General features: G+C 35.5%; 1 protein-coding gene across 4 annotated transcripts; it reads left to right on the plus strand.

The window, feature by feature from the left end:
• The first annotated feature begins 274 nt into the window (after positions 1-274).
• Positions 275-27,540, plus strand: LOC123527842 (E3 ubiquitin-protein ligase mind-bomb-like). 4 transcript variants are annotated; one of them, XM_053523638.1, is made up of 13 exons: positions 275-345; positions 3,578-3,783; positions 11,247-11,454; positions 14,163-14,263; positions 14,548-14,613; positions 15,385-15,522; positions 16,119-16,240; positions 19,666-19,793; positions 20,492-20,595; positions 20,969-21,140; positions 24,552-25,007; positions 26,574-26,754; positions 27,338-27,540. In XM_053523638.1, exons 2-8 carry the CDS (start codon positions 3,582-3,584, stop codon positions 19,693-19,695), a joined length of 867 nt encoding a protein of 288 aa, XP_053379613.1. In that variant the 5' UTR covers positions 275-345; positions 3,578-3,581; the 3' UTR covers positions 19,696-19,793; positions 20,492-20,595; positions 20,969-21,140; positions 24,552-25,007; positions 26,574-26,754; positions 27,338-27,540. The 4 variants fall into 4 exon arrangements, with proteins under 4 accessions (XP_053379613.1, XP_053379614.1, XP_053379612.1 ...); XM_053523639.1 differs by lacking the exon at positions 20,969-21,140; XM_053523637.1 differs by lacking the exons at positions 19,666-19,793; positions 20,492-20,595; positions 20,969-21,140; ... (1 more) ...; positions 26,574-26,754; positions 27,338-27,540 and having other exon boundaries at positions 16,119-16,363.

Genomic DNA, 27,540 nt, shown 5'->3' on the forward strand with positions numbered 1-27,540 from the left:
TAAAAGTTAACGGCCACGCGCCACCCTATTTCATAGTTCATAGTTAGGATTTTCATGCCTTTCCAGTGACAATTTAAGGTAAAAAGGTAGGACTGGAGCTGGTCATTAATTATACAGGAGACGATGTGAAACAATAAATTAAACTATTATTCCCTACAAGCACATCTAGTTGACCTGTTTTTGTTTTCCCTAAAATATATTCTTTTTGCAATGAATATACCCCCTAAACCTTCAATGGAAAGGTCCTTCTGAATCTAACTGTATATCTACCATCTGATGATCGTCCTTGGAAGGAAGTTGTTTGGAAAATTTATAAATATATTTTCCGCCTGAAACGTACCCATGGTAAGATTTTTCATTGTAGTTTTGTGTTTAAATGATGTAATTTCGTATAAAATGAAATATGTTAATTAGTTAATCAATAATACGACAATTATATAGATTTTTGTATCGGTTTTATTCACAACGGAAAGTAGGACAGTGTTCGTTTTCGTGCATAACGTAAACTGTTAGCCATAAACAAATTAAACTTCGGTTCATCAAAAAGTTTAATAACTTTTCAATTTGAAAGTAAACGAATGTGAGTTAATGAATAATGTTTATTTAGGTTTTGTTGATAACACATGATAAACTAAATACTTTGATTTTGACCTTATTGATTGACTCGTCTGTCGATTGGGGAAATAGCATGATTAACCTTGCCTTATTTAAAGATCCAACACGACCTAGTTGCCTACCCCTTTTCCTCCCACATGAACTTCGTGCAACTGAAAATATTGTTTTAATACAGCTATTCTACATACTGACAGATGGACAATTTAGGCCCTCCCTGAATTAATGTGTTTTCACAACTTCATCTGCAAACTTCAGTCATTTTCTTTTCAATATAGATTACTCTAGTTTTATAAAAATTGAATAATAACTATCTTACACAATACTATAGAAACAAATTATTATCTACACTCACCTTAATACATATAGTACTGTGCATAATACTACATTAATTTAATAATATATTTAGACATTAAACACATTGACTTGGCCTTATATATTTCACTGTCAATTTGTAAGTAGATACTTGTTATTTCTCGTTTCTTCACGCAAAGCATGTATAATTGCCCTCACGGAAATACAAAAGAATACAGTTATTTTGTGGCGCGTCTTTAAGAAAGAACAACTATCTTAAAGCCTGCCTTCCGGCTTATTCACATTCTTTTGTGTATTGCAACCCATGATTACAATAGTAACAGTTACGGCACAGTACCTTCGACACTAGCATCAAAAACACAGTATTTTCATAAGAATTATATCAAATAGACTCTATTTTAACAAGTTGTCACTGTTCATTAATCAGGGTTTTCATTGCTTTTCAGTGAATTTCAAGGTTTAAAGGTAGGACGGGAGCAGGGCTTTAAATAACGTACAGTGTCACTATTAAAGTACAAAAACACCACTGATTTCGAAACCGAACTTTATTTTGTTATTGTTCGATTAAGGAATTTATGTCCTTAAGGTTCTTGTAAAGCCTCTTAAAACCTCCCGCGGGTTATTTCTGTTTTAGTCTATTTGCACCACGAAACCCTTGTTACATTGTTATGTTACCAATATTTTACTTAACCATTACATGTTCTGACGTAACTGTCCCGTACTGAAAATATTCTGAAAAAGTTGTCCCTTTGAAAAATGAATGCCATTTGTAAAGAAATAATAATAAATCAATTGCTGAAATGTTGTTCCACTTAATTATGTGAAATTTCAACACTGCATGCGATTGCAAAATGAATCAAAAAACATGTGTAACAGTTTTTGAAATGGTGAAATTTTTGAAGGCGTTTGACTGCCGGAAGTGGGTCCCAATTTAGGCAGTCTTTTTTTCGGAATTCAATGTTTATTATTATAGACACTTGTCATGTTCTTTGTAATGAAGCGTGTATATTACTTATATTACTCTACAAACAGGTCCAGATATCTGATATAAGCATTTGAATTCGAAAAAAGAACTGGTTTAAACAGGCCCCACTTCCAGCAGACTCAAGCGCTTTAAAAACTCTACCATTTTCAAGGAATGTTACACATGTTGTTTTGATGCATTTGTATAGCGTGCGAGTGTTGAAATTTCACTAACTAGGTGGAAACAGTTTTCAGCGATTGTTTATTTTTATTTTTTTACAAATGGCATTCATTTTCAAAGGGGAATACACTTTTTCAGAATATTTAGTACGGGACAGTAGGTCAGAACAGTAATGGTAGCTGTAAATATCGGTAACGATGTTGTTCGTTTTATAGAATATTCGTTGTTATGTGGATTACTCCTAAACCTTAATAAGTGTTCATTTCCCGGAAGTACCTAGATTAGTATGTTTGACAACAACAAAAAAAATTTAGAGAAAAGAAGATTGTTTGAATAAAAGTTTGCATATTTTCTACAAAGAGAATGTAAGGACCTTCGAAGTTACAAGTTATATTACCGAACAATTGTTACCTATTAGACAATATCGCTACATTTTGAACAATTCAATGTAGCATTGCAATGAATATTATAGGTCGTCAGGAAGTAAATTTCCAAAAAAATGAATATTTACCCGAGGGGTGGTTTCAAAGACTTTACATGATCTTTTAACCATATTTAATTCATGTAATCAATATCAGAAGGTAAATTATACTTTTATTCTGAAATGTTTTCTGATGCATGAACTTAATAAATGCTGCATATATAGAACTTTTAAAGTTTACTTAATTTTACTTCACAGTTATTGGTCAACTCACGGCGTGAAGTCAACAAAGCGGCTTTATGTCCAGCCGCAGAGTACCTGTGACTTGCTATATGTTACATTTTTTTCGGACTAAGCCCTTGAAAAGAAACTGTTTGAAATCGGATGTGTTTTGTTTTGTTGATTAACCGTATATATTATTTGTTTGCTATGCACTGTATTCTGATATAAAACAATATTATATATAGACAATACTTTTGATTATTGACTGGCGAGCCATTAAGTAAGTGTTTTAGTATTATATGACAACAGAAATGAATTTATTTTTCTCTTTAAGTCCTGAGTTATATCCAGCAAAATTTAGTGTACAGCTTTGGACCGGCGATTTATATAGTTAGGAATGATGCAAGTAAACAGGTCATATGGATAATTTCATTGGAAAGAATGATAATATTCCCACATGTATCTACATCGTATCAGATAGTCCTTATTTACGTAGTACAAGTTTTTATTTTGTAAGACTATAAATGTGCCTTAAGATGATATATGCCCATATTATCAGATTTTTTTATATAATTAAGATAAGGAAATGTGGACCTTATAAGTTCCGCTTAAGTCCGCTTAAAACAAAAGCTAAAAGGTAATACATGTGCTTTCTCTAAGCTATCGCTGTTCGGTTTTGTGCTAACTGAATGTAACATTCCGCGTATGTGTATGCGTGGGGATGGTGGGGAAGGGCGGCCCGCTGCCTGACATAGAGATACTTTTGCTGATAGAAAAGGAACATTATTTGCTTCTCTTGTTTGAAATGCAACTCTCACAGCTAATGAATACGACTGTCAAGTTTTAAACGTCGATATTTTCAGTCCAATGAAACCTGGTATTCGGGTTATCCGAGGTCCAGACTGGTGTCTAGGAGAGCAAGATGGTGGCCCTGGTTACCTAGGAACCGTTGTTAACATTTACCCAAATAACAGTGTGCTTGTGAAATGGGATATAGGAACGGAGACGATCTGCAGGGCGGGACTGGACGGAGCCTTCGATCTAAGGGTTTATGATAATGCGCCAATAGGTAAGGATCGTACGAATAATAATCACGTTTATGTTTTTTTCTAAACTGTCCTTCGCTTTAATGTATTTTTCCTTTTCAGGCTTCATAAATAACCAGTTTGCTCTTTGCTGAATACAATTGAAAAAAGAGTTCACTTAAAACATATTTTTGCCGTCTATTAATTAAAACTAATCTGAAGGATATTTGAAAGCATAAAATGTTACAAATCTTTTAAAATATGGGCATAGAAAGATGTATAGTTTGACACTTCCAGAGATGACTAACATGCCGTATGTTAAGTCGTATGCAGAATGAATAAAAATGGTTGCTTCGGTAAGCCATCAGACATTTGCGAATTAAGACGAAGTGGACTGTGGATACCTAGGACGATCAATAGGACTATCTCAACCTGATTTAATGATATCATGTGTGGCTGTAAAAACATGTCCATAATGGTAATAATATCTGAGTTATTATGCCACTACTTTGCTGCTGGGGATATATTTGTCTGTCCGTCCGTCCGTTTTTCCGTCAGAGAAACTTTGTGTTACACATATCGCCAAAAGTATTTGACCTACCGGCATTATACTTTACTGAAATGTTTTTCAACATTAGACGTTTTGCATGTGAAACAAAGTAGTCAAGAGTGAGTTAGTGTGATCGCACTGTGTCCGTTGTCCGCCGCCGAACACTCCAGAATTGTGTCTAGATGGGTAACAAAGTTTTCTATGATTTAACATAGTAACCTAGTTTTACATCCCAGATAACGCAGTATTTAAACTCATAAAGACTACATGAAGACAAATATTTTGACTAAATTGCGTATAGATTCATATAGAAAATATATCCTCTATAGTAGTTAAAAGGTTTTTCTATAGTTTAACCTAGTGCTATATTTACTGACGAAAAATGCCGAATTTTAAACTTGACCAAGATTTTATAGAATGGCAAACCTTTTTACCAATGTTTATGTAGATCAGGTATAAATTAGGCAGTAAGAGCGTTAAGAATGTTTTTGATATGATATGACCTGGTGGCCTAGCTTTATATCCTAAATAATCCTACTTTAAATGTGTTTAACTATATATAAAGAAAAAAATGTTCTGACTAAGTTTGGTGTCATCTGAAGTGTTTTATGACAATTTACTAACCTGCCATTCAAAACCAGGTGATCAAATTTCAAACTTTACCCAGATTTGATTGAGACAAGCGTATATTTCATTAAGATCAGGTACACAGTTTAAAGTGTTAACAAAGTTTCTCAATTATTTGGCTTAGTGACCTAGGTTTTGATCAAGTTAACATACATTTGTTGAAGGAAAAATATTCTGACCCGGATTTTGTAAGATCCAGTAGAAAATGTTTCCTCTAGACTGTGAACAATGTTTTTCATCTATGATACAAACTCATGACCCAGTTTTTAATCCCAGGTAATCCAGTTTCAAACTAGATCCAAATTTTATAAATTCAAGTATTCTAACCAGATTTTAGAAAGTTCGAATTAAAGCATGGCCTCTAGTGCTTTCTTATAACTTAACCTTATGACATAAATTTTTTGTCCCTAGATAATTCAGATTCAAACGGACGAAAGTCTTTATTTATAACAGACCTTTGTGAAACAGTCAATAGTCTTATTTACCTGGTCACTGGTAAAAGTGCAAATTTCTCATGCCTCTGTAATATTGTATACAATATATTGTAAATAACAGAAGAAAGACAGGTCTGGTAATCATCATTTACCACTTACGAGTTGTATATGTTATATTAACAGACCTCTTCCAAACAAAGTAGCCGGTAGGTAATGTTACTAATGTTGAATAACATTCCTATACAGTGTAATACCGGTCGTTCAATACTGTTGGCGATATATGTAACACAAATGTTCTCTAACGGAAGTCAAACGGACTTAAGGTATTAGGCCCCTAATAGTAATGTTTAAAAAATGTCATTTGCTTGGTATATTCTTACAGTTGACCGTGCTTCGCACTTATATGCAAATTTTTAAAAACTTTTACCGTGCCGTTTTTTATCAATTTTGTGTAATTTATGGTATTTCCTAAAGCTCAAGTAGAGACAAATTTCAAAGTGGTGGCCTTTATCCAAAACGTTTTCAGAGAATTTATTATTCCATTATTTTTTATGAAAGAAACATCAAACTATTGGTAAACAATCATAAAACTTAAAATAAAAACTGTTAATATCATTTTTTCTAGGGTGCCTCGAGTAAACGGATTTAATCAGACAGAATTCCAACTCCAATATTGAAAAATTATGGTCGAATCCTGCGGGTCTGTTTTGAATTTTGTTCACTTCATTCAAAAATAACCTTGGGGCAGAAGTAAAACCTACCTATATTTCTTCCACAATATGTAATCTAAAGAATGAAGGCAAAATAGAGAACTTTTACCGCATGCAACTCAGTATCTTTAAAGACGTCTAACTCTACCCCTTCTGTTTTAGAGGTAAAATCACTTTTAACAGCAAGAAATCGCATATCAAATGATTTTTTTTTTCCGTTTTTGTACAATAAAGCAATAACAAGTCTTGAAAGAAGTAAAAACTTACTAGAAAAAAGGAAAACAAGGAAAAATAATTTGGTCCCAGTAGGTCTTGAACCTACGCCCCCCTGAAAATTGTTGTCAAAGTAGGTTTATGGTAGGAATTGAATACTCTTCAAAAAGGAGGTACTCTATTATGGGCCTAATACCTTAATAGATAAATTAGATAAATAAATTATAAATAAGATCGATAAATTATATATCTACCTCTTAGTGACGGTATAATAAACCAGACCTTATCACCGTTACACGCATGTCTTTCATACCGCACATAATATATTTAAATAATATTGAGATTGTCCTAGGTTTTCACACTCCACTTCGTCTTAATTCACAAATGTCTATTAGACTATTGCTCAAAGTGAGCTATTTAGGTAGCACCGTGTTCATAAATATCCGTCCGTCTTCGTCCGTCGTCGTACGTCGTTCACAATTTCACTGTTAACACTCTAGAGATTGCAATTCTATTCCAATCGTAATGAAACTTAGTCAGAAATTTGTGTCTAGAAAATTTCGACAGAGTTTGGCACTGGGCCATTATGTGACTAGGTCGGAGCATTGAAAAACCTTGTTAACACTCTAGATTCCAGTTTTTCCTACTGGATCTGCATTAAACTTGGTCAAAATATTTGTTTCTATAAAATCTACTTCAAGTTTCAAACTATCTAGGTCGAAAAACGTCATTAGGTAAAGTTATATTTATATCCCTCGCTAAACAAAGTTTTTTTTTTGTTTTTTTTTAAATGAGGAGTGTATATTTTGAAAGATATTCCCAGATATACACAAGTTATTTACGATAGGACCATGTAACGGTTTGTTGTTTCCTATCATTTTTACAAAACAAAGGGAAAACCTCTGCTCTGTAGTGATCTATAAGTTCCATGAAAATACGTTAATGAATTACTTTGTTTTCTGGGAATGAATGAATTTTAAAACAACTGAAGAGCAATTACTCTGCAGTAACTAAAGAGATTCTGGTCAAAGGTACGCATGCATCACCGCCCTTTGATGATCTATTTTTGAGTAAACTTTCATTTTGATTTCTCGATGAGTTACTTTGTTATGTTGGAATTTATGGATTGTACAATAATTTAAGGGCTATAACTCTGGTAAATGAAGAGATCCTGACAAATATACTTGTGCGTCACTGGCCTATAATAACTGATATTTGTGTGAAGTTTCATAGAGACCCATCAATAGGTTACTTAGTTACTGTTACTGGGGGTGGGGGGTGAAGATTAAAGCTAATTAATAACTATGTGAGGTTTGGTGATTATAGCTAAAGTACTTGTTATATTATGAACATTTTCATTTTGTTTAACAAATCAAGGGAAAAACTCTGCTTTTATCAAGCAAGTAAAAAGGGTTAATGCTATAAGTGAGTAAAGATCATATGCTAACTTATAATCATATTGAAGTTTGGTGAGTTTGGCTAAAATACTTTTTGAATTATAAGCATTTTCATTTTTTCCCAAACAAATCAAGTGGAAAATATCTGTTTTTACTGGGTCAAGGGGGATAATATTATATGTGAGAAAAGGTCATATGTTAATTAATAAGTATGTGAGGTTTGGTTCTTGTAGCAGAAATACTTTTTGACTCTAACAAGTCGAAGAGAAAAACTGTTTTACAGGGTCAAGAGGATAATATTACGGGTGATCAACGGTCGTGTGCTTATTCATGATTACTTGAGGTTTGGTTATCCTAGCTTAAACAATTTAAACTTTTTCAATTTCGGACGGATGGACACACAGACTGACGAACAACGCCAAAACAATATCACCCCCCCCCCCCCCCCCCCCCCCCCCCACACACACACACAAACACACACACACACACACAAACACACACATAAAAACTCGATTGTCCTAGGTGTCCACAGTCCACTTCGTTTTAATTTGCAAATATCTATTCAGACGAATAGTACTGCGGACACCTAGGGCGATCGATATTTCAAGGGGACCATCTGAGCATAATATATTGATATTATGCGCGATAGGGAAAATATGCCCAAAATGCAGATAAGGTCTGGCTTATCAATATTGTGGTGCCAGATATAGATTTGGCTTTGTCTTCCGTCCGTCTTTCTGTGCGTCAAAAAAAAAAGTTGTGAAACACGTATCGCCAAAAGTATTTGACCTACCGCCATTACACAATAAAATTAAAACGTGTTTTTTTTTTCAAAATTAGAAATTATGCATCTGAAACAAAGTGGTCAAGTTAGGGTAGTGATATTGCCTTGTATCCATCGTCTGTCGTCCCCGTCCGATGTAAACAATTTTGCTTTTAGCACTCCCGAGATTACAGTCCTAGCCCAGTCGAATTGCGACTTTATCAGAATGTTTGTCTTAACAAATGTCGGACGAGTTTGAATCTTATACAGAATTAGGCTACTAGGTCTCTAGATGGTTAACAATACTTTTCTATCATTTGACCTTGTGACTTAGTTTTTAATCCCAGATAACTCAATATTTAAATTAGATTTTAGACTTCTTGAAGACAAATATTCTGACTAAACTTCATATAGATCAAATAGCAAATATTGCCTCTTAATATTGCCGCGTTAAGAATGGTTTTCTATGATTTAACATACCAGTGACCTAGTTACCTACACAAAATATCCGAGTTTTAAATTTGAACCAGATTATACAAAGCACTATTTTATGTAGATCAGGTAGAAATTAAACGTTAAGAGTGTAACTTATCTTTTTCTGTGATTTAACGCAGTGGTGTATTTTTATATTCCAGATAACCTTGTTTTAAATTTGTTCTAATATTAATAAAGAGAAATGTTCCATGTAACAAGTATGGCAACTTGAATGTTTATGACGGAGTTTTCTATTATTTAACTTACTGGCCTTCCTTTTAATGCCAAATGGCCAAGTTTTAAACTTAACCTAGACTTTCTTAAGACAAAGATTAAGACTATATGTTTCATACAGATTAGGTAAACAATTTACTCTCTGGCACATAAGTAATGCTTTTCTAGTATTTGACTTTGTGACTTAACTTTTTGACCAAATTTCAATCTTAACCTACATTTAGCATTCTGAACCGGTTTCTTTAGATTCAATAGAAAATATTGCCTCTACAGTGTTAAAAATGTAAAAATGTTGTTTTTCTATAATACAACCTCGTGACCAAAATAATTTTAATTCCACGTTATACTGTTTCAAATTAGATCTAGATTTTAAAGTACAACATTATAACAACGTTTGGGCCAAGACGACCCACTGGCGCCAGATCAGACAGAAAATGCCTCTGTACATGTTATACCTTACCCCTAGGTATTCTATAAGAACCATGGTCATGAACGGGAAAATATACTAACCCATTTCAGTCGCGTATTTCATACCTAAAACACGCAGTTCAGTAAATGTGTACTATTGATATTAAACAAGCGATAATTTATCTTCCATCGTGCACCAGTCACATTGTCTCAATATTCCATATTGCAGGGATGCTCCATATATTTTACGCTTTAGTCAACGTTACAGAAAAAACTTGCGTGAACTCTCCTAATGAACATCCGGTCTAGAGGTCACGGCAGTGTGCACATGTTAAGCGAAATGTAAACAAACAAAAACAGAATGCAATATATTCACAGTTTTACGATAAGACTCGAAATGATGAATGAAATTCATCTTGCATATGATTTTGAATTTGAAATCATACATTGGTATACATCTATTCTGTTTATTTAATTCATTTTGCACATTTATGCTGCATATAAACATTTTAGCGTGCACGTGTAGTAAAATGACGACTGACATACATTTTCACATCAACCAATCAGAGTGTGTCTGTAATCTAGACCGAAACTTCACCAGGGAAGTTCAAGCAAGTTTTTTGTGTACCTTTGAAAAAACTGTAAACTACACGTTGTTTTCTAAGATAAGAACTATTGAAGAAATGTGACCGGCACACAACGGAAGATAAATTACCACTTGTTTAATATCAATATTACACATTTACTGAACTGCGTGTTTTAGGTATGAAATACGCGATTGAAATGGGTTAGTATATTTTCCCGTTCACGACCATGGTTCTTATAGAATACCTAGGGGTAGGGTATAACATGTACAGAGGCATTTTCTTTCTGATCTGGCGCCAGTGAGACGACCCAGGTTCAAAATTTGTCATTATTTTCTTAACACAGACATTCTGTCTAAGTTTCATTACGATTGGGCTAACATTGTAACCTCTAGAGTGTTAACAGTGACAGTGTGAACGACAGACGACGACGGACGATGGACTCAGTGCTACAAAAGTAGCTCATCTTGAGCACTTTGTGCCCAGCTGTGCGAAAAATCTAAGTGCGTAACTCCTAAAGTTGAGTAACATTCTTATACAATTTCATTACAGCAGTTCAGTACTTTTGGCGATATGTGTAATACATTTCATTTTCTGACGGACAGACGGAAGGACTCAGACAAAGCCAAATTATTATATTATATAATTATATGTCCACTGCACAGTGTGGCATAATAAGTGATGCTTTTCCAACAGCACATAATATAATCAAATTATGTTAAGATGCCCCACCCCTGAAAAATCAATCGTCCTGGGTGTGCGCACTCCATTTCGTCTTAATTTGCAAATGTCTAATATAATTAGTCCAGAGAGTCTAGGTAAACCGTATCCTAGACTACGTTATATTCTAAGCAAAGTCTGTACATTTTAACCAAACTATATTAAAAGGGCAAAGGAATCCAGTTTCAACTACATAAAAAATTACTTACTCAGTACAGTTTAAACATCTTCTGAATTAAATCTGAGTCCGTTTTTTAAAACCATATTCTGGAATGAATGATTTCAGGTTAACCACATTTTAGATCAAATTAGTCTATGTTCACAATACTCTAGATCAAGTCAGTCCATTTTGCCCACAATCTGATTTATGTCCGGATTACCCGTATTCTACAGGAACACATCAGAATGGGTGGTGCTGTGATGGTGAATACTCGAAAAAAGATGGTGGTGGGACTATACGCGGCTTCAGATGGAAATGTTTAGTGTGTAAATACACAGATGTTTGCACTGAATGCTATATGTCAGATAAAAAAGTCTACCGGCAACAATGTGCGGATACAAAACATCCTTTTGTGAGATATATGACACCTCGGTCTTTGGTGTAGGTGACCGTTTTTACGATAACGTTGATGACAATGATAATGATGATGATTACGGTGATGTTAACCTTTAGCTTGCTAAATTTCTAAAATTGACTGGTCCATCATTCAACTTGGGCAATACCATTTATTATTAAGGGGTTTTCACTGGAAATTTACTGACTGGATAGCGAGCATTGATCGTAAAGGCAAACCACTTGCCGGCAACAGGCTAAAAGTTAATATATCTATCATAGTTAAACTATTAATAACACTATGACGGCTGCTATAATGATAATATTCTGCTGCTGGTGTTAGTGTTGTTGTTATTGCTGTTGCTACGTAAGGTAATGATGGATATGAAAATAAGCTCTTATGTAGTTTACAGTGATGATGAAGACAATCCTGAAACTGGAAAAGATTACAAAAATCCAAAGGTGTAAATTTTAAGGTGTCAATATCTACTGATGCAGACGACGATTTAAGATTAACGGTATATTCTCTTTGCAGAAGTAAAACAGGTTATATGTGATGGGTTCTGCTTAGACACAAAAGACAACAGCGTGTGTCTGTAAAGACAGGAATAACTGCACACCGTGTTATATGAAAACAATCGATGAGGTCTGCATGAATCACCCGTTTGCCAGATATATAACAAGTTTCTCAACGATTTTTCTTTGTTCCCATCTCTTCCTTTTCAGCAGCTGGCACAACACTATCTTCAGCAGCAGTATTATCGTTATTCCTGTTATTTCTTTAATTATGTCACTCGCAGTACACAAAACTATTATCTTCAGTTTCATCGTCAACCAATACTTGCTATCAAGATTCTAAATTACTGTCATCATTATCATCATTGTTACAATCACATTATTATTGTCGTATAGATCAACATCATCATAATGCTTATTCATTGCGACATGGGTAATATCAATGTTACGGTCATGCACAATAGAGGTAACTTTCTTATCATTGTAATGTAGAATATGAGCATATAATCACCAACGTCATGTTGAATACGGGTAACTTTATCATCATCATTATGTAGAATGGGCAAACTGTTCATCATCGTCAGGTAGAAAATTCACAACGTCATCATTTTCAAGTAGAGCATGGGCAACGTTATTGTCATGTTTAACATGTGTAACCCTTTTCGTCATGTGGAACATTGGCAACATTTTTATCATCATCATGTGGATAATGGACATCTTCGAACCACATCATTATTGAATATGGTCAGCTTGATCGCTATTGTCATGTGAAACAGTGGTATTCGCCTGAAGAACATGTGCACCTTCCTCAACACTTTTATATTGAATATGGTGAACATTTTGTAGGACATAAGTAAACTTCAACATAATCGTCATGTTGAACATAGGCAATTTGTCACTATCGACATGTACAGCTTGTGTAACCTCCTCATCTTCGTCATATTGAACGAAAGAAGCCTCATCATTATCATCATCATCAGCAACAGCAGCAACACCAGCAGCACCATCATCATGTAGAATATTAGTAAACCTAGCAACAACGTCAAAACAAAATGGGTAAATGCAAACCGAGTCTGCTATTATTCTTCTTGGTTGCATTCTTTGCTTTCAAATGATCGTTTTACAGATTTTATTAACTATTACAACATCAATCTTTACGTGCCGTGCGGCAGCTGTAAAAGGTCTCCCCGTACTTGGATTCAGTGTTGTTATATTTTCTAGTCCTTTGGGATCATGGAGTCCTTTCAACATATATGTAATAGAGTTCCACTTAAGCCGGAGCTAGTGGGCGTGAGAGGTGCTGCACATTTCATTACGTCTCATGAACAGACTCAATAAAACCGATTTTGCTAATTATTCTTCTTGATTGCATTCTTTTCTTCCAAAGTATCGTTTTACAGATTATATTAATCAACGTCTTATCGTTTTGTATATTCTAAGTCGTCCAGTCATCATCATCATTATGTAGAACATGTGTAACCTTATCGTAATCGTCGTATAGAAAATAGGAAACGGCATCATCATTACCATGTAGAATATTGGCATCTACAAATCTCAATATTATCATGTTAATATGAGGTAACCGCATTCTCATTGTCATGTAGGACACAGGTAACCGCATCCATATTGTCAAGTAGAACATGGGCAAGCAACTTTACCGACAGCGTCGTGAAGAAAATGGGCAATCACAAACTTCATCATTATTATTATGTACAATTTGTATAACCTCATCACCATCGTCATATAAAATATGTGCAACCTTATCAAAACCGCCATGTAAAAAAATGGGCAACCGCATTACGTACAATGTATAATTTCATCATCATCGTCATTTAGAACATAGGCAGCCTCGCCATCTTCATCATTGCGAATATGAATAATCCTAGCATACACAACATTGGCAAACTCAAAACATTACAGCATCACCATTGTGCCCAGCTTATTTTACTTTCAAGTTTGTGTTGTGAATGCCTAATTCTGCAGTTTCGTATTGTTTTAAAGTCATCACTTGTTTTACATATAATTACAATAATGCGCCTTTTGTAATGGTATTTTTTAACTTTAATTGTTATTTGTGTTAAATTTCTTCCATTTTGTCCTTGGGTATTAAAACAACCTTTAAAAATAGATTGTTTTGCATTATTCAAAATAATTAGATTTAGGTTAAAACGCAAAAATATTTCCGTTTCATTATTATCATGCAATACATACTTTCATAAGATGGGTTGTTTCAATTTTAGGGTCCGGGTGCCCCCTAGAAAACGGAGCAAGAAAATCCCTCTATATGGAATCTTTCCGGGTGCCGTGGTCACAAAGGTCGCGTCATCGTCTTCGGAAAATGGTGAGTATTACTGACATATTTATTTAGTTTAAACATATTTATTCCATATATATCTACATACAATTACATAAGCGTATATTACATCTGTATAGACAGGATTAGAACGAAAGACAATGTCTTATAGAGTTCTTCTCCTAGAATTTACAAATATTTATTTACATGTATAATATATAAATGTTGTTTTTTAATGATGATGTATAAAAAGACTTAAACAAATAACAACAAGCGACCAAATTTAAAATTGAATGAATTTGAAGGGTATTACGGGAGAGTTTTATTTTCAGACCTACTGGGCATTGTTCAGGAATTGATAGATCTTCCACCGGATGCCTATCGAAGCGCAGTTAAAGGTATGTTTGCATATGCTAATACCACAAAGAGCGGAGTTATATAATGACAGTTGTTTAAATTTATTTGAACTTATCGAGCAGCAAAACTTTTAACGACGTATGGTAGAACAAGCGTGGTGTCAATATTGTATGGCACCAGTCGATACAAAGTAACCGGGCATAAAAGTCCAGAAAATATGCATATGTCCTTTCCATAATGATGATGATGATGTATACCCTCCGCCATGTTTCTCTGCGTTTCATTTAATTCGAATGGAAACTGTAGGAGGAATTTAGTACACAATGTTCCAACGTAATGTTGTAATATTTCAAAGCCCAGAAAGGGCCGTAACTTCAGAACAAATAATAGGACATGAAAATAATTACAGAATGCGCATGTCCACTTCATGTTAATGTTGTATACCGAGCTTAATTTAAGTTAGATAGAAAGTGTAGAGTAGGGGAAAAATAGGTCGGATGGACATTTCAAACATTATAATTATGCCTCCCGGTGTCTTCGGCACCGGGGGCATAAAATTCGCTCGTTAAATACATGTGTACACTGATATTTTCAAAGTTTCTTATGCTAAAACATTTTGTAGATTGCGCAAACTCCAAAACAGCATTACTTCCCCTTATCGGTACAATAGAATGTTTTCTAAAGTATGTCAGTTCTGCCAGATAAGCTCGTTTAATCAGATAAAGTAGATTACAGGGATTATAACTATGACGTACAGTAACTAACTGTTGATGATAGATACTAACAGGTGTGAAAAATCTGACATATTACAGTGTGGGTACAGAAGGAAAGAGATGAAGGTGAAACTCATTTTCCAATATACAGAATAGGGGCGGACGGGAAGGTAGAACTTAAGTTGATAACACCTGCCAACAATGGAACAGTATATATTGATCATTTGCCAGTCTTGGGTGCGTATGAGTGTTTCGTAGCTTAATGTTTGGGAACAGTGATTGTAACAAGCGGAAAGTGGCAGGTTCAAACTTTACTTTACGCTGGAATCTTCATATAAAATGTTTGTGATTGTACATCAGGATCTTAGGACGAGTGCTTTATACTTTAATAAAACCAACAGGAGCGTCTTGAAACGGAGCATCTGCTTATCTTTCACTTTCCTCCACCACCTAAAACTGACTAATTGTTTAGGAAGGGCCTACAGTATTGGTAACTAGTGACGAATCAAAAACACCTTAAATACAAACGAATCAAGGTGCATAATTATATATAGATTTTATATTGACATTGAGTTGAAATGTATTGATACAGAAATTAATGTGTTTATACACAAGCTCTTGGTTATCTTTGTAGAAATGTGCTAAACAGTCAATTTAATTTTACCTACCTCTATAGACTTGTCTCTCGTAAATATATGATTTACCTATATTTTCCTTAACGTATTATATATATATTAAACATGTTCTGTACTTACATATAATATGTAAACTCTGATTAGTTATGAAAGTCATCATAGGAATAAGAGAAGAAATGAAAAGAAATTATGTTTCAGATCTGACCATGCCGGTGGATATAGAGTTCAATGTAGGGGACAGAGTTCGAGTTGATCTTAACTTAGATACATACAAACATTTAGTTTCTGAATCTGGAGGCTGGATATCAGACCTTGAGAAGGTAAAACTGCTTTCGCTGGTTGCAGTGCACAGCCAGTTGCCTTTTAACAGTTGCTTACTTCGAATACTTCAGGCTGTGTCAGTTACGTAAAAGAACATTTTGACTGTATGGAAGACTTGACATTGACGACTTATTTTATTACTTGAAAGTGTATATATATTTTACATGTTTTTGAAACATTATATTTTGTTTTATGTAGTTATTTAAATAATAGTGTACATGTACTTTCATTCTATTCCCTCCTCCTCAATACACAATACAGGAAGGCTAAAACTATGGTGGCTATATCTGCCAACGTCGTCTTTTCGTTTGGGGACCAAAACGTCGAAGGTTTTGCGTCATTTCGCTTTATCGTCTTTTCGTTCTGTCGTTGTTTTGCCTGCGATATGCAAGAGAAGACGACGATTTAGAGCGCTGTTATTGTCGTGGTAAACGCAAAAAGAACAAAATGACAATAGTTGCTTACACGCCGAGTATGTATACCCTTTCACTGTTTCCGCTAAAGCAACGAAACAACGGAGAGAAGACAAAAATGTCGTATTTACGCTGATTCGCCTTCCAGTAAACATGCACTGTACGAACATATCCTTTTAAGTATAAGATGTTGAACTACGAGTTCATGACATTGGGAAGAAGAGTTATGGAGTGGACAAGAAACAGTCATGTTGGCCTTTGACCTCAAAATTTGACATCAGTCAATTGAAAGATAGGGGTCTAGATCTTGCTTGTAAAAGCATTGTCTTTTTATGGGGAATGTTTGTGTAAAGCTAGCTGAATATAAATCAATGCAAGGTAAAGTTATTTACAGGACAAGCAAAACCTTAACCTTTGAGCTACGTGTCAGCGTTTTGTGCATGACACATTGTCTCTCTCCATGGTTAATATTTGTTCGAAACAGATTGTTTATGGTTCATTTTACCTATGATATATTGGCCTGGGTGTTGCAAAAGGCAAATCCTCCTTTTTGTTGTCTACTTTTATGCCATGTAGTTTGAAAGTCGGTTCTTGCCAAAACAGTTACAGAGCGGACAGAAAGTTTCAATCGGTCCGAAAAGCGCCATCCCCAAATTATTGGGTCTTATAAACTATGCTGTAAATCTTCGTGTAATTATGTCTCCCCCATAAAATGTCTGTCCGTCGATCTGTCTGTCCGTCCGTCCGTCCGCATTAAGCTTGTCTGGCTTTCACAGGTCCAACTGCTGGCCGGATTTTTACGAATCTTCTTAGGAGTGGTCAGTACCAACCCTAGTTGCGCATATCGCCGACACGTACCGTTTCGTTGCACAAAATGGCCGCAAGAGCTAAAAATAAAAAATCTTGTCCGGCTTTCATAGATCAAACTGCTGGCTGGATTTCAACAAAACTTCACAGGAGTGATCAGTAGCAACCGTAATTGTACATATCGCCGGCACGTTCCACTTCGCTGCAAAAAATGTCCGCCAGAGCTAAAAATAGAAAACAATTTTGTCTGGCTTTCACAGGTCAAACTGCTAGCTGGATTTCAACAAAACTTCACAAGCGTGATCAGTAATAACCCTAGTTGTGCATATCGCCGGAACGTTTCGCTTCGCTGCACAAAAGGGCCGCCAGAGCTACAAATAGAACAGTATTGTCCGGCTTTCACAGGTGAAACTGCTAGCTGGATTTCAACGAAACTTCACAGGAGTGATCAGTACCAGGCCTAGTTATGCATTTCGCCGGCAAGTTTCGCTTCGGTGCACAAAAAGGCCACCAGAGCTAAAAATAGAAATTTATTGTCCGGCTTTCACAGGTCAAACTGCCGGCTGGATTTCTACGAAACTTCACAGGAGTAATCAGTACCAATCCTAGTTGTGCATATCGCCGGCACGTTCCGCTTTGCAGCACAAAATGGCCACCAGAGTTAAAAATCCGGCTTTCACAGGTCAAACTGCTGGCTGGCTTTCGACGAAACTTCACAGGAGTGATCAGTACCAGCCCTAATTATGCATATCGCCGACACGTTCCGCTTCACTGGACAAAGTGACAGCCAGAGCTAAAGGTATACATAAGGGGGAGACATATGTTTTTGTGACAAAAACACCTTCTCGTTCCTTTATTGTAATATTGGCAATCAGAGTGATAAAGTTATGAGAAAGATGGCCACTCTATATACAGTGTTAGCATGCCTAAAATATTTCATTTTCAGAATCCAAACCAGAGGATTACAGAAAAGTATCTGCAGTGATCCACCACAAACAGAACGCAGTCAACTCCTTTCCTTTTAATACATTATTTGTTCAAAATAATATGCCTTGAAACAAAATAATGGAGCATTGCTCTGCAAATGAATTGTGCTTTATAGATCTACACTGATGACCATCATTATCATGTTTTAATGTAATATGTTAATATTTTGAGCAAGTTGACTACTTTTTAACAAAAGGGTGATAATGTCCCGATATCGCTCACCTACTCAAATGGGTACATGATTTCAACAAACCCGGTAGAGGCTTTTTGGTTTTAAAAACGAATATTTCTAAATATTTTCCTATATAAGACTGTATAAAACAAGAAGCGGGGCCACATTTGTACCAGCTTGTGAACAAAGTTGGTAAAGGACCACAGTTGAAAACTACATGCAAATACTTTAGCCCATGGCCTTGCGGTTCTAGGCAAGAAGATTTTAAAACTTTTTCCTTTAATAGTCTATATAAAATAAATGAACAGCGGTGCAGAGCCAGTTGTGACCCATTTGGAATTATGTGAACAGTCTTGTAACGTTAGACAATGCTACACTGCCAAACATCTAAAGTTTTGGCGAAGAAGGTATTTTAAGTTTTTCTTTTTTGTGCCGTGGCAACCAGAATTCTCCATGAAATGTTCTTCTATGAAAATGTTTGACAGTTGACCATCCAAATATCCAGGCCAAGTTTCAAAGGAGATGTCGTTTGAAGAAAAGTGTTGACGGACGCTGCCATTATTATAATAAACAACAACTGTTAATGTTATTGGCATGTATACTGAAAAGATGTCAAAATGTATAATAAAAGCTGTAAATGCAGAGAAAATCTCAATTTTGAAAAAAGCCCTTCTTGGGTCTGTTTACATGACTGACTAACATTACCTTAACCCCAGGTATACACTTACATCATTCCCAGTAAAAGACCAATATGCAGTCGCCCAGAATCGTCGTCTTTATGTTGTTTTTTTGTTTTTTTTTTGGTGGGGGGGGGGGGGGGCGAAAAGTAAAACAACAGAACGGAAACACACAAAAAAAAAAAACGAAATGACGACCAAAGCGTCTTCTTTTGCGGGCGAAAAGATAACAGAATGAAATAACGACATTGACTGTAATCAGCCACCATATACAACAAATTTTACTCTTTATGCAGTATAAAATTTGAGTTGCCTCCCGGCCTTCAATTTATCATAATCTTTATGTTATTTTTAATTGATCTTTCTAGGTTTTAGGTGTGGAGGTGTGGAGGGCATAGTGACGGTGGTCCATGACACAAGCGAAATACTTGTTTCTACTAGGCATGAATATGTGGGTATCACCGTTCAAGCCATGTACATGAACGTTTTAACAAAGGTTTGTATTCAAACGTACATTCTAAATTAGTTGAGAACGTCTTTAATTAATAAACGTGTAATCGCATAAAATTATTAGAATAATGTAAGTTTTATATATAAAATCTGCCTATCATTATCGCCTTAGAATAGTTACTTTGAACTATTCTCATCTGCGTCTTTATAAGAGTCTTAAAAAGGGGTCACAAAGCTGCCGTTGAAATATTTTCTTCCTTACTTCACTTGAATTTTCAAGTGTTTTGGCATTACTAAGCCTTGTCAATAGAGATAAAAATTGAAAAAAAGGTGCAATACACCATTTGAGCCGTGCCATGAGAAAACCAACATAGTGGGTTTGCGACCAGCATGGATCCAGACCAGCCTGCGCATCTGCGCAGTCTGGTCAGGATCCATGCTGTTCGCTTTCAAAGTCTATTGCCATTAGAGAAACTGTTAGCGAACAGCATGGATCCTGACCAGACTGCGCGGATGCGCAGGCTGGTCTGGATCCATGCTGGTCGCAAAGCCGCTATGTTGATTTTCTCATGGCACGGTTCATTTTATTTTTTTTATTGCAGTGTTGGCCTTGAAATGCATACTAAAATATTATGTTCAAACTGCCTTAGACATGTTAGGACTGATTTCAAACTTAATAAACATTCACCATTTTGTGAATAACTGTAATTGTCACATGCATCTGATGCCTGTTTATGTCTTCAGATATACACTATCTCGGCAGGGGATACTGTGAGGATAATTCAGGACCAGAATAAAATGAAGGAGTTACAGTGGGACATGGCGGATGGCAGCAGGCATTTGTTTCTGTATGTGCTATATCAAATCAAATTGTACATATTTTCATGGAAAGCTTTTTTTTCATGTTTTACCTACAGTTTATATTACACAAACCGTAATATAACTATATGATTACTAATGCAACTATGTTTACAGATCACAAAAATATATACAATTAAGCTCAACATCATAATGTTACAGTCCCAGTCATTAATGATAAATGTGGGCGATCGATATTACTCGAAAAGATATGTACTCTTAATTCATTTACTTGAAAATTATGTAACCTCAGAGAATGAAAAGTCGACTAATTTATGGTAAATCAAACTTATCATACGACCTTTTACTACAAACAAGATCAATTATGAAATTTAGCTAGAGGCCGGTTTCGACTAACTTTAGATTCTCGGAGCTACTGGGCATGTTGTGCGAATAGTTGATTCTGAAGACGCCATTGTGAAGGTAGCTGGGGAATTGTTCGTTCTGAACCAATCATGTCTCATCTTTAAACAACATGGAGAGAATGTAACGTCAGGGTCTTCGGATGCAGATTCTAGAAAACGTAGTTCTGAAGGTATTCTAGTTTCATGCGCCGTCTTTTTTGCCCAGAAAAAAAAACACTTCTACAGGTTTCTCAGACTTTAACATGGTATTAACCTTTAGCCTGCTGGCGGCATGTGATTCTGCCTTTGCAGCCAGTTCAAACCAAGTTTAGCCTTCATATCATGGTCTGCACTGTTCGCTATTCGGTCAGTAAATTTTCATTTAACACCCCTATGAACAATATGTGGTACTGCCCAAAGTGAATGATGGACCAGTTCATATTAGAAATTTAGCAATTATGAACTCTGACAAATCCTCACAGAGAACATATACCTAGCCCGGGACAGAACTCACGACTCCGTGTTCCATTAATCTGCGCTCTCCTTATCGAGCTAAGCGGTTGCGCATATTTTTCAAGAAGTTTATAAAAAGCAACCCCATAAATCTCATGTTTTGATAAATTTTGTCGCAAAACTTTCATAAGATTACGATTTTAAAATACACGCTTTTAGTTTCCTCTATGTCGTTCTCGACAGTCAGTTTAATCACAGTAATTTGTGCAAAATTTCGATTTTCATTACTTGATGGTTTCGCTCTTAAGTTTTCATATTTACAATTTAACCTGATCGTTATGTCATGCGGTGACATTAGTGTTTAAAACTTTCAAATAATTTGTTTTAAAAATGTTTAAAAATGGTTGTGTATGTAAAAACTCGAACTTTGTCAATAATTTTAAAAGAACAAAAAGAATTTACATGCTGTCATTATAAAAATGTTTTATTTCTTACTAAACATTGATAAGATCTTGCATTGTCAAACTAATTGCTATTATTCGTCTGTTAATGGTCTTATTGCATTTTATTATATAATCTTAATATCTGTTTATGAGATAATAATCTTCTGACACGCAAGGACAGAGGTCCCTGGTCACGTGAAATCACGTGAAATCTCACTAGGTATCGCGGTATTGCGAGATTTGTTGCTAGGGGACATGTAGGATTCCTGCAATATTATTGGTTAATTTTATTGTTGTCATGAACCTCATAAAAAGTCAATGATAACAGTAGACAGAAGAATTTTACCTACGAAATAAGAAGGACATATACTTCTGTGTTTCATGTCGAGATATCCGACTAGATAATTACAAAGTTTGATTAATTTAATTGTGTTTATAGAAATTATTGTTATTATGTGGACATCCATATATTGTTGTTGAAAACTGAATAAAAGAAGAAACAGAATCTGGATTTTGCTAATTCCTCAATTAAGTGGACTTGAGCTAAACAAATAAATTAAATAAAAACTGACTTTGAGCTAAAATATTCCCCAAGGAAACTTTACGTAACACACGCAGCGTTACAATTACTCGTTCAATCATTTTCTATTTTCTAAGGTTTCTAGGTCGTCGAAGCCGCCAGTCACTTGCTAAAGGTCCTCCAAAATGACATTGTTTCCTATCAAAGATTCGTTATTGGCTTAATTCCCGAACACTTTAATAACTTTTCCCTAGATCTAAATCTCTTTGGCTTTCGTTTCTTCCTTTTTTATAGTATCTCCTATGAGAACCCTAAACGGGTGTCTAAAATGTTTATGACTGATATATAAACCGAAAGCCAGTTCAGTATTGTCTCATTTTATGACAATATTATAGATACATACCAAACTTTACGACAAGGTGTGATTTTAATTTCAGCATGGTACATTTTCCCCATTTGGATTAGGAAGTACCTCAGGATTCCTCTTATTGGACTTTTTTTTCAATTCAGTTAAACCTTCTGTTCGCCAGAGCGTGTACACATGTTGAGGATTTCATTACACGTAATCAATATAGTACAAACACACTTTTTTAAATAAGGTTACCGTTATTAGGAATATGTTTATATTTTGCTTTTTTCAATCTTTATTCAGATTTGATCTTAATCTTAAATAGCAATTTAAAGATTCTTCTCTGAGAAGGTATATTTTTATGGTGATGTTGTTTACAAACAGTAAAGTTTACATGGAAAGACTTTATGACCTAATTGTTCTGAGACACACCACATGTTAAGTGTTCAACTCTTTCACAGTTGGATGCTACATTTTCCTCTTTGAATGTGTCTGAACAGGCGGAGAGGTCTATGACAGCAAGTTTTTATATCGCACCGGCAAATAGCTGTTTTGCTCTCTTTATTCTGGCCTGTTTGGTCGACCTTTATACATTTACAAAAGCATATTGGTTATTTCTGTTGCCACTGTGTGTATTAGGGATTTCCCTTGAGGAGACAATATTTATTCACACTCTCCTGTCACTTTGAAACATGATTTAAGCTCCCCACTGACCATTCCAATACGTTGCCGTCACTATTACCATTGTTCGCTTTGTGCTCGTGTGTTTGCTTTGCCTATGTGTGTGCGTGTATATGTGCGCTAGTCGTGTGCTTTGGGTTGCGCTTTGGGAAGGTTTCTTTTTTGGAACGTGTTGGATATTCATCTTCTTTTCTACTGTATATGGTGTACTTACTTGCAAGGTGGTAAAAATGTTCTCTGCTGCCGACAGTATTATCATAATAGGCATTCAATATAAATGCATGTTATAACACATTCGTTATCGAACTATATAATATAACTTTATTTTGTTCTATGACTTGTTTAAAGAGGTTTGCTACCATAGAATACTGACAATAACAGATCTTTATTATTTACGGAAATTTGGCTGGCATGGTGGTCTACTGGTAACACGCTTGTATGTCAGACCAAAGGTCAGGATTCAAATCCAAGTCCATGCACTGGAAACTTCTGAGATGTTCTTGCCTGTCTCCAAACCATCTATGAGGTTCATACCGGTATCTCATGGAAATAAGGTTCTGCATGTAACAGTACTCTTCACCGTTTCTGTGAAAGAACCAAGCTATTCACACAGTTAGGCTATGTTAGCCGGTCATGTCTGTATCTAACATTTTTCTGTCTCTCTGTTCTTGAGACTTTGTCTTGCTCTGTCCTTCACGTTAGATCGCTCTGATACATATTTAAAGTGGTGGGGTATAGATGTTTCACAGAGAGACCATGTCTGTCTGTCTGTCTGTCTGTCTGTCAGTAAACACGTTTGAATGTGTTAATCACGACCAGATAAAACTGAAGCATAGTATTTACATATTGGTAAAACCTGGAGCCAGTGCAGTAATGCATTATCTTATCAAATGTTACATTTCATTTATATATCAATTGTCTGATTAATGGGGAAATATCGAAAATAATTGTGTGAAGTGAAAGACAACTTGTTATTTTTGGTTAGACACTGTATTTCGTAACAGCATATAACTAATATTTCCTCTGTTTTATGTAAATAGCATAATTTTGAATATGACTGGCAACTTTGTTGTAGTACACAGTGTTATCTATATAAGAAAGTACTTCTTCTTTTATTCATTGGGTTTACTTCTTTTAATTACATTTGGATTTTCAGTCCCAGAAGCGATTGCTGAAGATCCGTACTACCTTAATATGTATAGAACGGCAATAGCTGATGGAAAGGAAATCGATTCCCGAATTCGAATAAGTCAGGCTGGAATTGCAGAAACTACAGACAAAAGCATTGATCGTCGACTATAAAGCCAAAATGCATCTCTAGAAACTGATAGAGCTGTGGAAGATGGAACACCTCTTAGTGAAAAACAACTAAGTAGAATAGCACAGGCAGTCGGGAAAAACTGGGAATTTTTGGGATATGAACTAGGTATTTCAAAGGTCGAAATTGAACACATTTTCATGGATAACTATACAACTGCTCTGCGGATTTATCGCATGCTTGTATCGTGGACAAAACATAACCATTTGGCGACGCTTGATCATCTTCTTCGAGCGATGCAGAAGTGCAATACGGTCACCGTTGATTGGGATAAAATTCGAAATATGATAGAAGGTTTAAAACGTTTTTGTTACTAATAGGAAATATTATTTTTATTATACCCCCGATGGTGGGCATATTAAAAGCGCACTGTCCGTCCGTCCGTATGGGAGCGTCCGTGAGTCCGTCTGTGGTTGCATGCGTGCGTCCGTGTAAATCTTGTCCGGGCTGTAACTCTGCCATCAATTAAGGGATTTTGAAATAACTTGGCATAAATGTTCATCATAATAAGATGACGTGTCATGCGCAAGACCAAGATCCCTAGCTCCAAGGTCAAGGTCACACTAAGAGGTCAAATGTTAACAAGGTCTGTTTCATGTCCGTCCATGACTCTGCCATTGATGAAGGGATTTCGAAATAACTTGGCATAAATGTTTACCATAATGAGATGACTTGTTATGTGCAAGGCCAAGACCCCTATCTCCAATGTCAAGGTCACACTTAGAAGTCAAAGGTTAAAAAGGTCTGTTTTGTGTCCGGTCCATAACTCTGCCATTGATGAAGAGATTTTGAAATTACGCAACATAAATGTTCTCCATAATAAGACGACGTGTCATGCGCAAGATCTAGACCCCTAGCTCCAAGGTCAAGGTCACACTTACAGGTTAAAAGTTAACATTGTATGTTTCTTGTCCAGTCAATAGCTCTGCCATTGATGAAGGGATTTTAAAATTACTTGGCATAAATGTTCCGTATATTGAGATGACGTGTCACGCGCACGACCCAGGCCCATAACTCCAAGCTCAAGGTCACACTTAGAAGTCAAAGGTGTTTCTTGTCTGGTCCATAACTCTAGCATTTATCCAGGGATTTGAAAATAATTTGACACAAATGTTAACCATATTTAGAAGGCGTGTCACGCTTATGCCCTGGTGTCTCAGGTCAAGGTCAAGGTCACGAAATGATGTGTGATGTTTTTGCGCAGACAACTGTAGCATTCTTGGAGATGCTTCGGGGGCATTTGTCACCAATAGTGACAGCACTTGTTTTTATTAAAACACGGTAATATTGCAGTCATGTCGACATACAATTTAGCACTGAGAAATAGTGATACCATAATTGTTCTAATATTTTACATATAAAACATTCATGAATGAAATGATAGAATATACCAATGATATAACAACGGCGTAATGCTTAATTCACTCGCTCTGAATCTATTACATGTATTAGGCATGCAGAATGATTCACAAGCCGTCTACGTACTCATTATTATTCAGAGGGACGTGTTTTTGCTTTGCCTTGATTTAATCACGGTCACATTGCCCTTGTATTTGGCGTTATACATGCGACAATGAATAATGCGTTCCTGTTTCATCCACTTATAAAAGACACGCCTGCGTATAACCTTCACATTAGTCGTTTTTAAATATATTAAAACATGGTTTTATTATAAATTATTTCTTACATAATATTGTTTTGTATCTTCTTCACATCAATATTTAGTGTAAAATTTGATGGGTGGGATTTCAAACTTGGGCACAAAATAACATAAGCATTGATATAAAGAATATTATAATGCGTAGTTAGATGCATATTGAAAATTAGCAAGTGTATCTCACAATGACAATTACAATATAGGAATGGATATGCAACAACCAGAAGCAAGAAGCAAAAGTCGAGACGGTAGAGTAAACATTCATCGGGATGATAATAAAGATGATACTGTGGTAGAGGCACGAGAACGACCCAACGACGATGCAGGAGATGAACCACATAGCGACCGATTCATGTGTGAATCGTGTGAGGAAGACAAACCTCGGTAACTATATACTGTCCATCCCGTGAAATATCAGCTGAAGTTTAAATGAGGACAACTGCTGACTTACATACTGTCAGAACACAAAATTCCTAAGACCCTTTTGGAAATGTGTTTTATATTATGAACAGTACAGTTAATAAATATCTCGAATGATTATAAAAATATTTTTAACAACATATATGTACTTAAATTTCAACAAAATCGAATAATGCAACGACGTCGTTTATGTTACTTCGTGTGAGATATTTCATAAACGCGTTAATGATAATATGAAAGTTATCGAAGAGGCGATAGACATGATAGAAATTTCGTTTGGTATATAGGCAGATCCAGGCAAATGCACACGCTCACCCAGTCCACAGCCTAACACTGAAAACGCCTATAGAGGTATGGTAATGCATATAACTAACTAATGGTATGTAACTTCGGAAATTCGCAGACACATGCATTAGTAATTAAGTAAATGTCTTTAATTCTATATACATGTACATGTAATTATTAGAATTTTGAATAATGTTATTTGTGATGTAACATATTGGCCTTTAAGATAGTTTTGCAGTTTAAATGTGGTTTTGCTTTGCAGGTATACAATCAAACCATGCGGCCATTATCTTTGTGCGGACTGCATTCCTTGGCCAAAGCAAAAGAAGAAATTGTGTGCCGCTTGTGCACATGAAGCATGTGAGGTGCTTGTAATATGATAGTGTGTAATGAAATGCGTCATTGAAGATTTCCCTGAGCACCTTATTGTAAAGAAACTAAAAGAGTAAAGTAATTAAAGAGTCA

Source organism: Mercenaria mercenaria, chromosome 14 (assembly GCF_021730395.1).
Source record: "Mercenaria mercenaria strain notata chromosome 14, MADL_Memer_1, whole genome shotgun sequence".
Classification (NCBI taxonomy): Eukaryota; Metazoa; Mollusca; class Bivalvia; order Venerida; family Veneridae; genus Mercenaria; species Mercenaria mercenaria.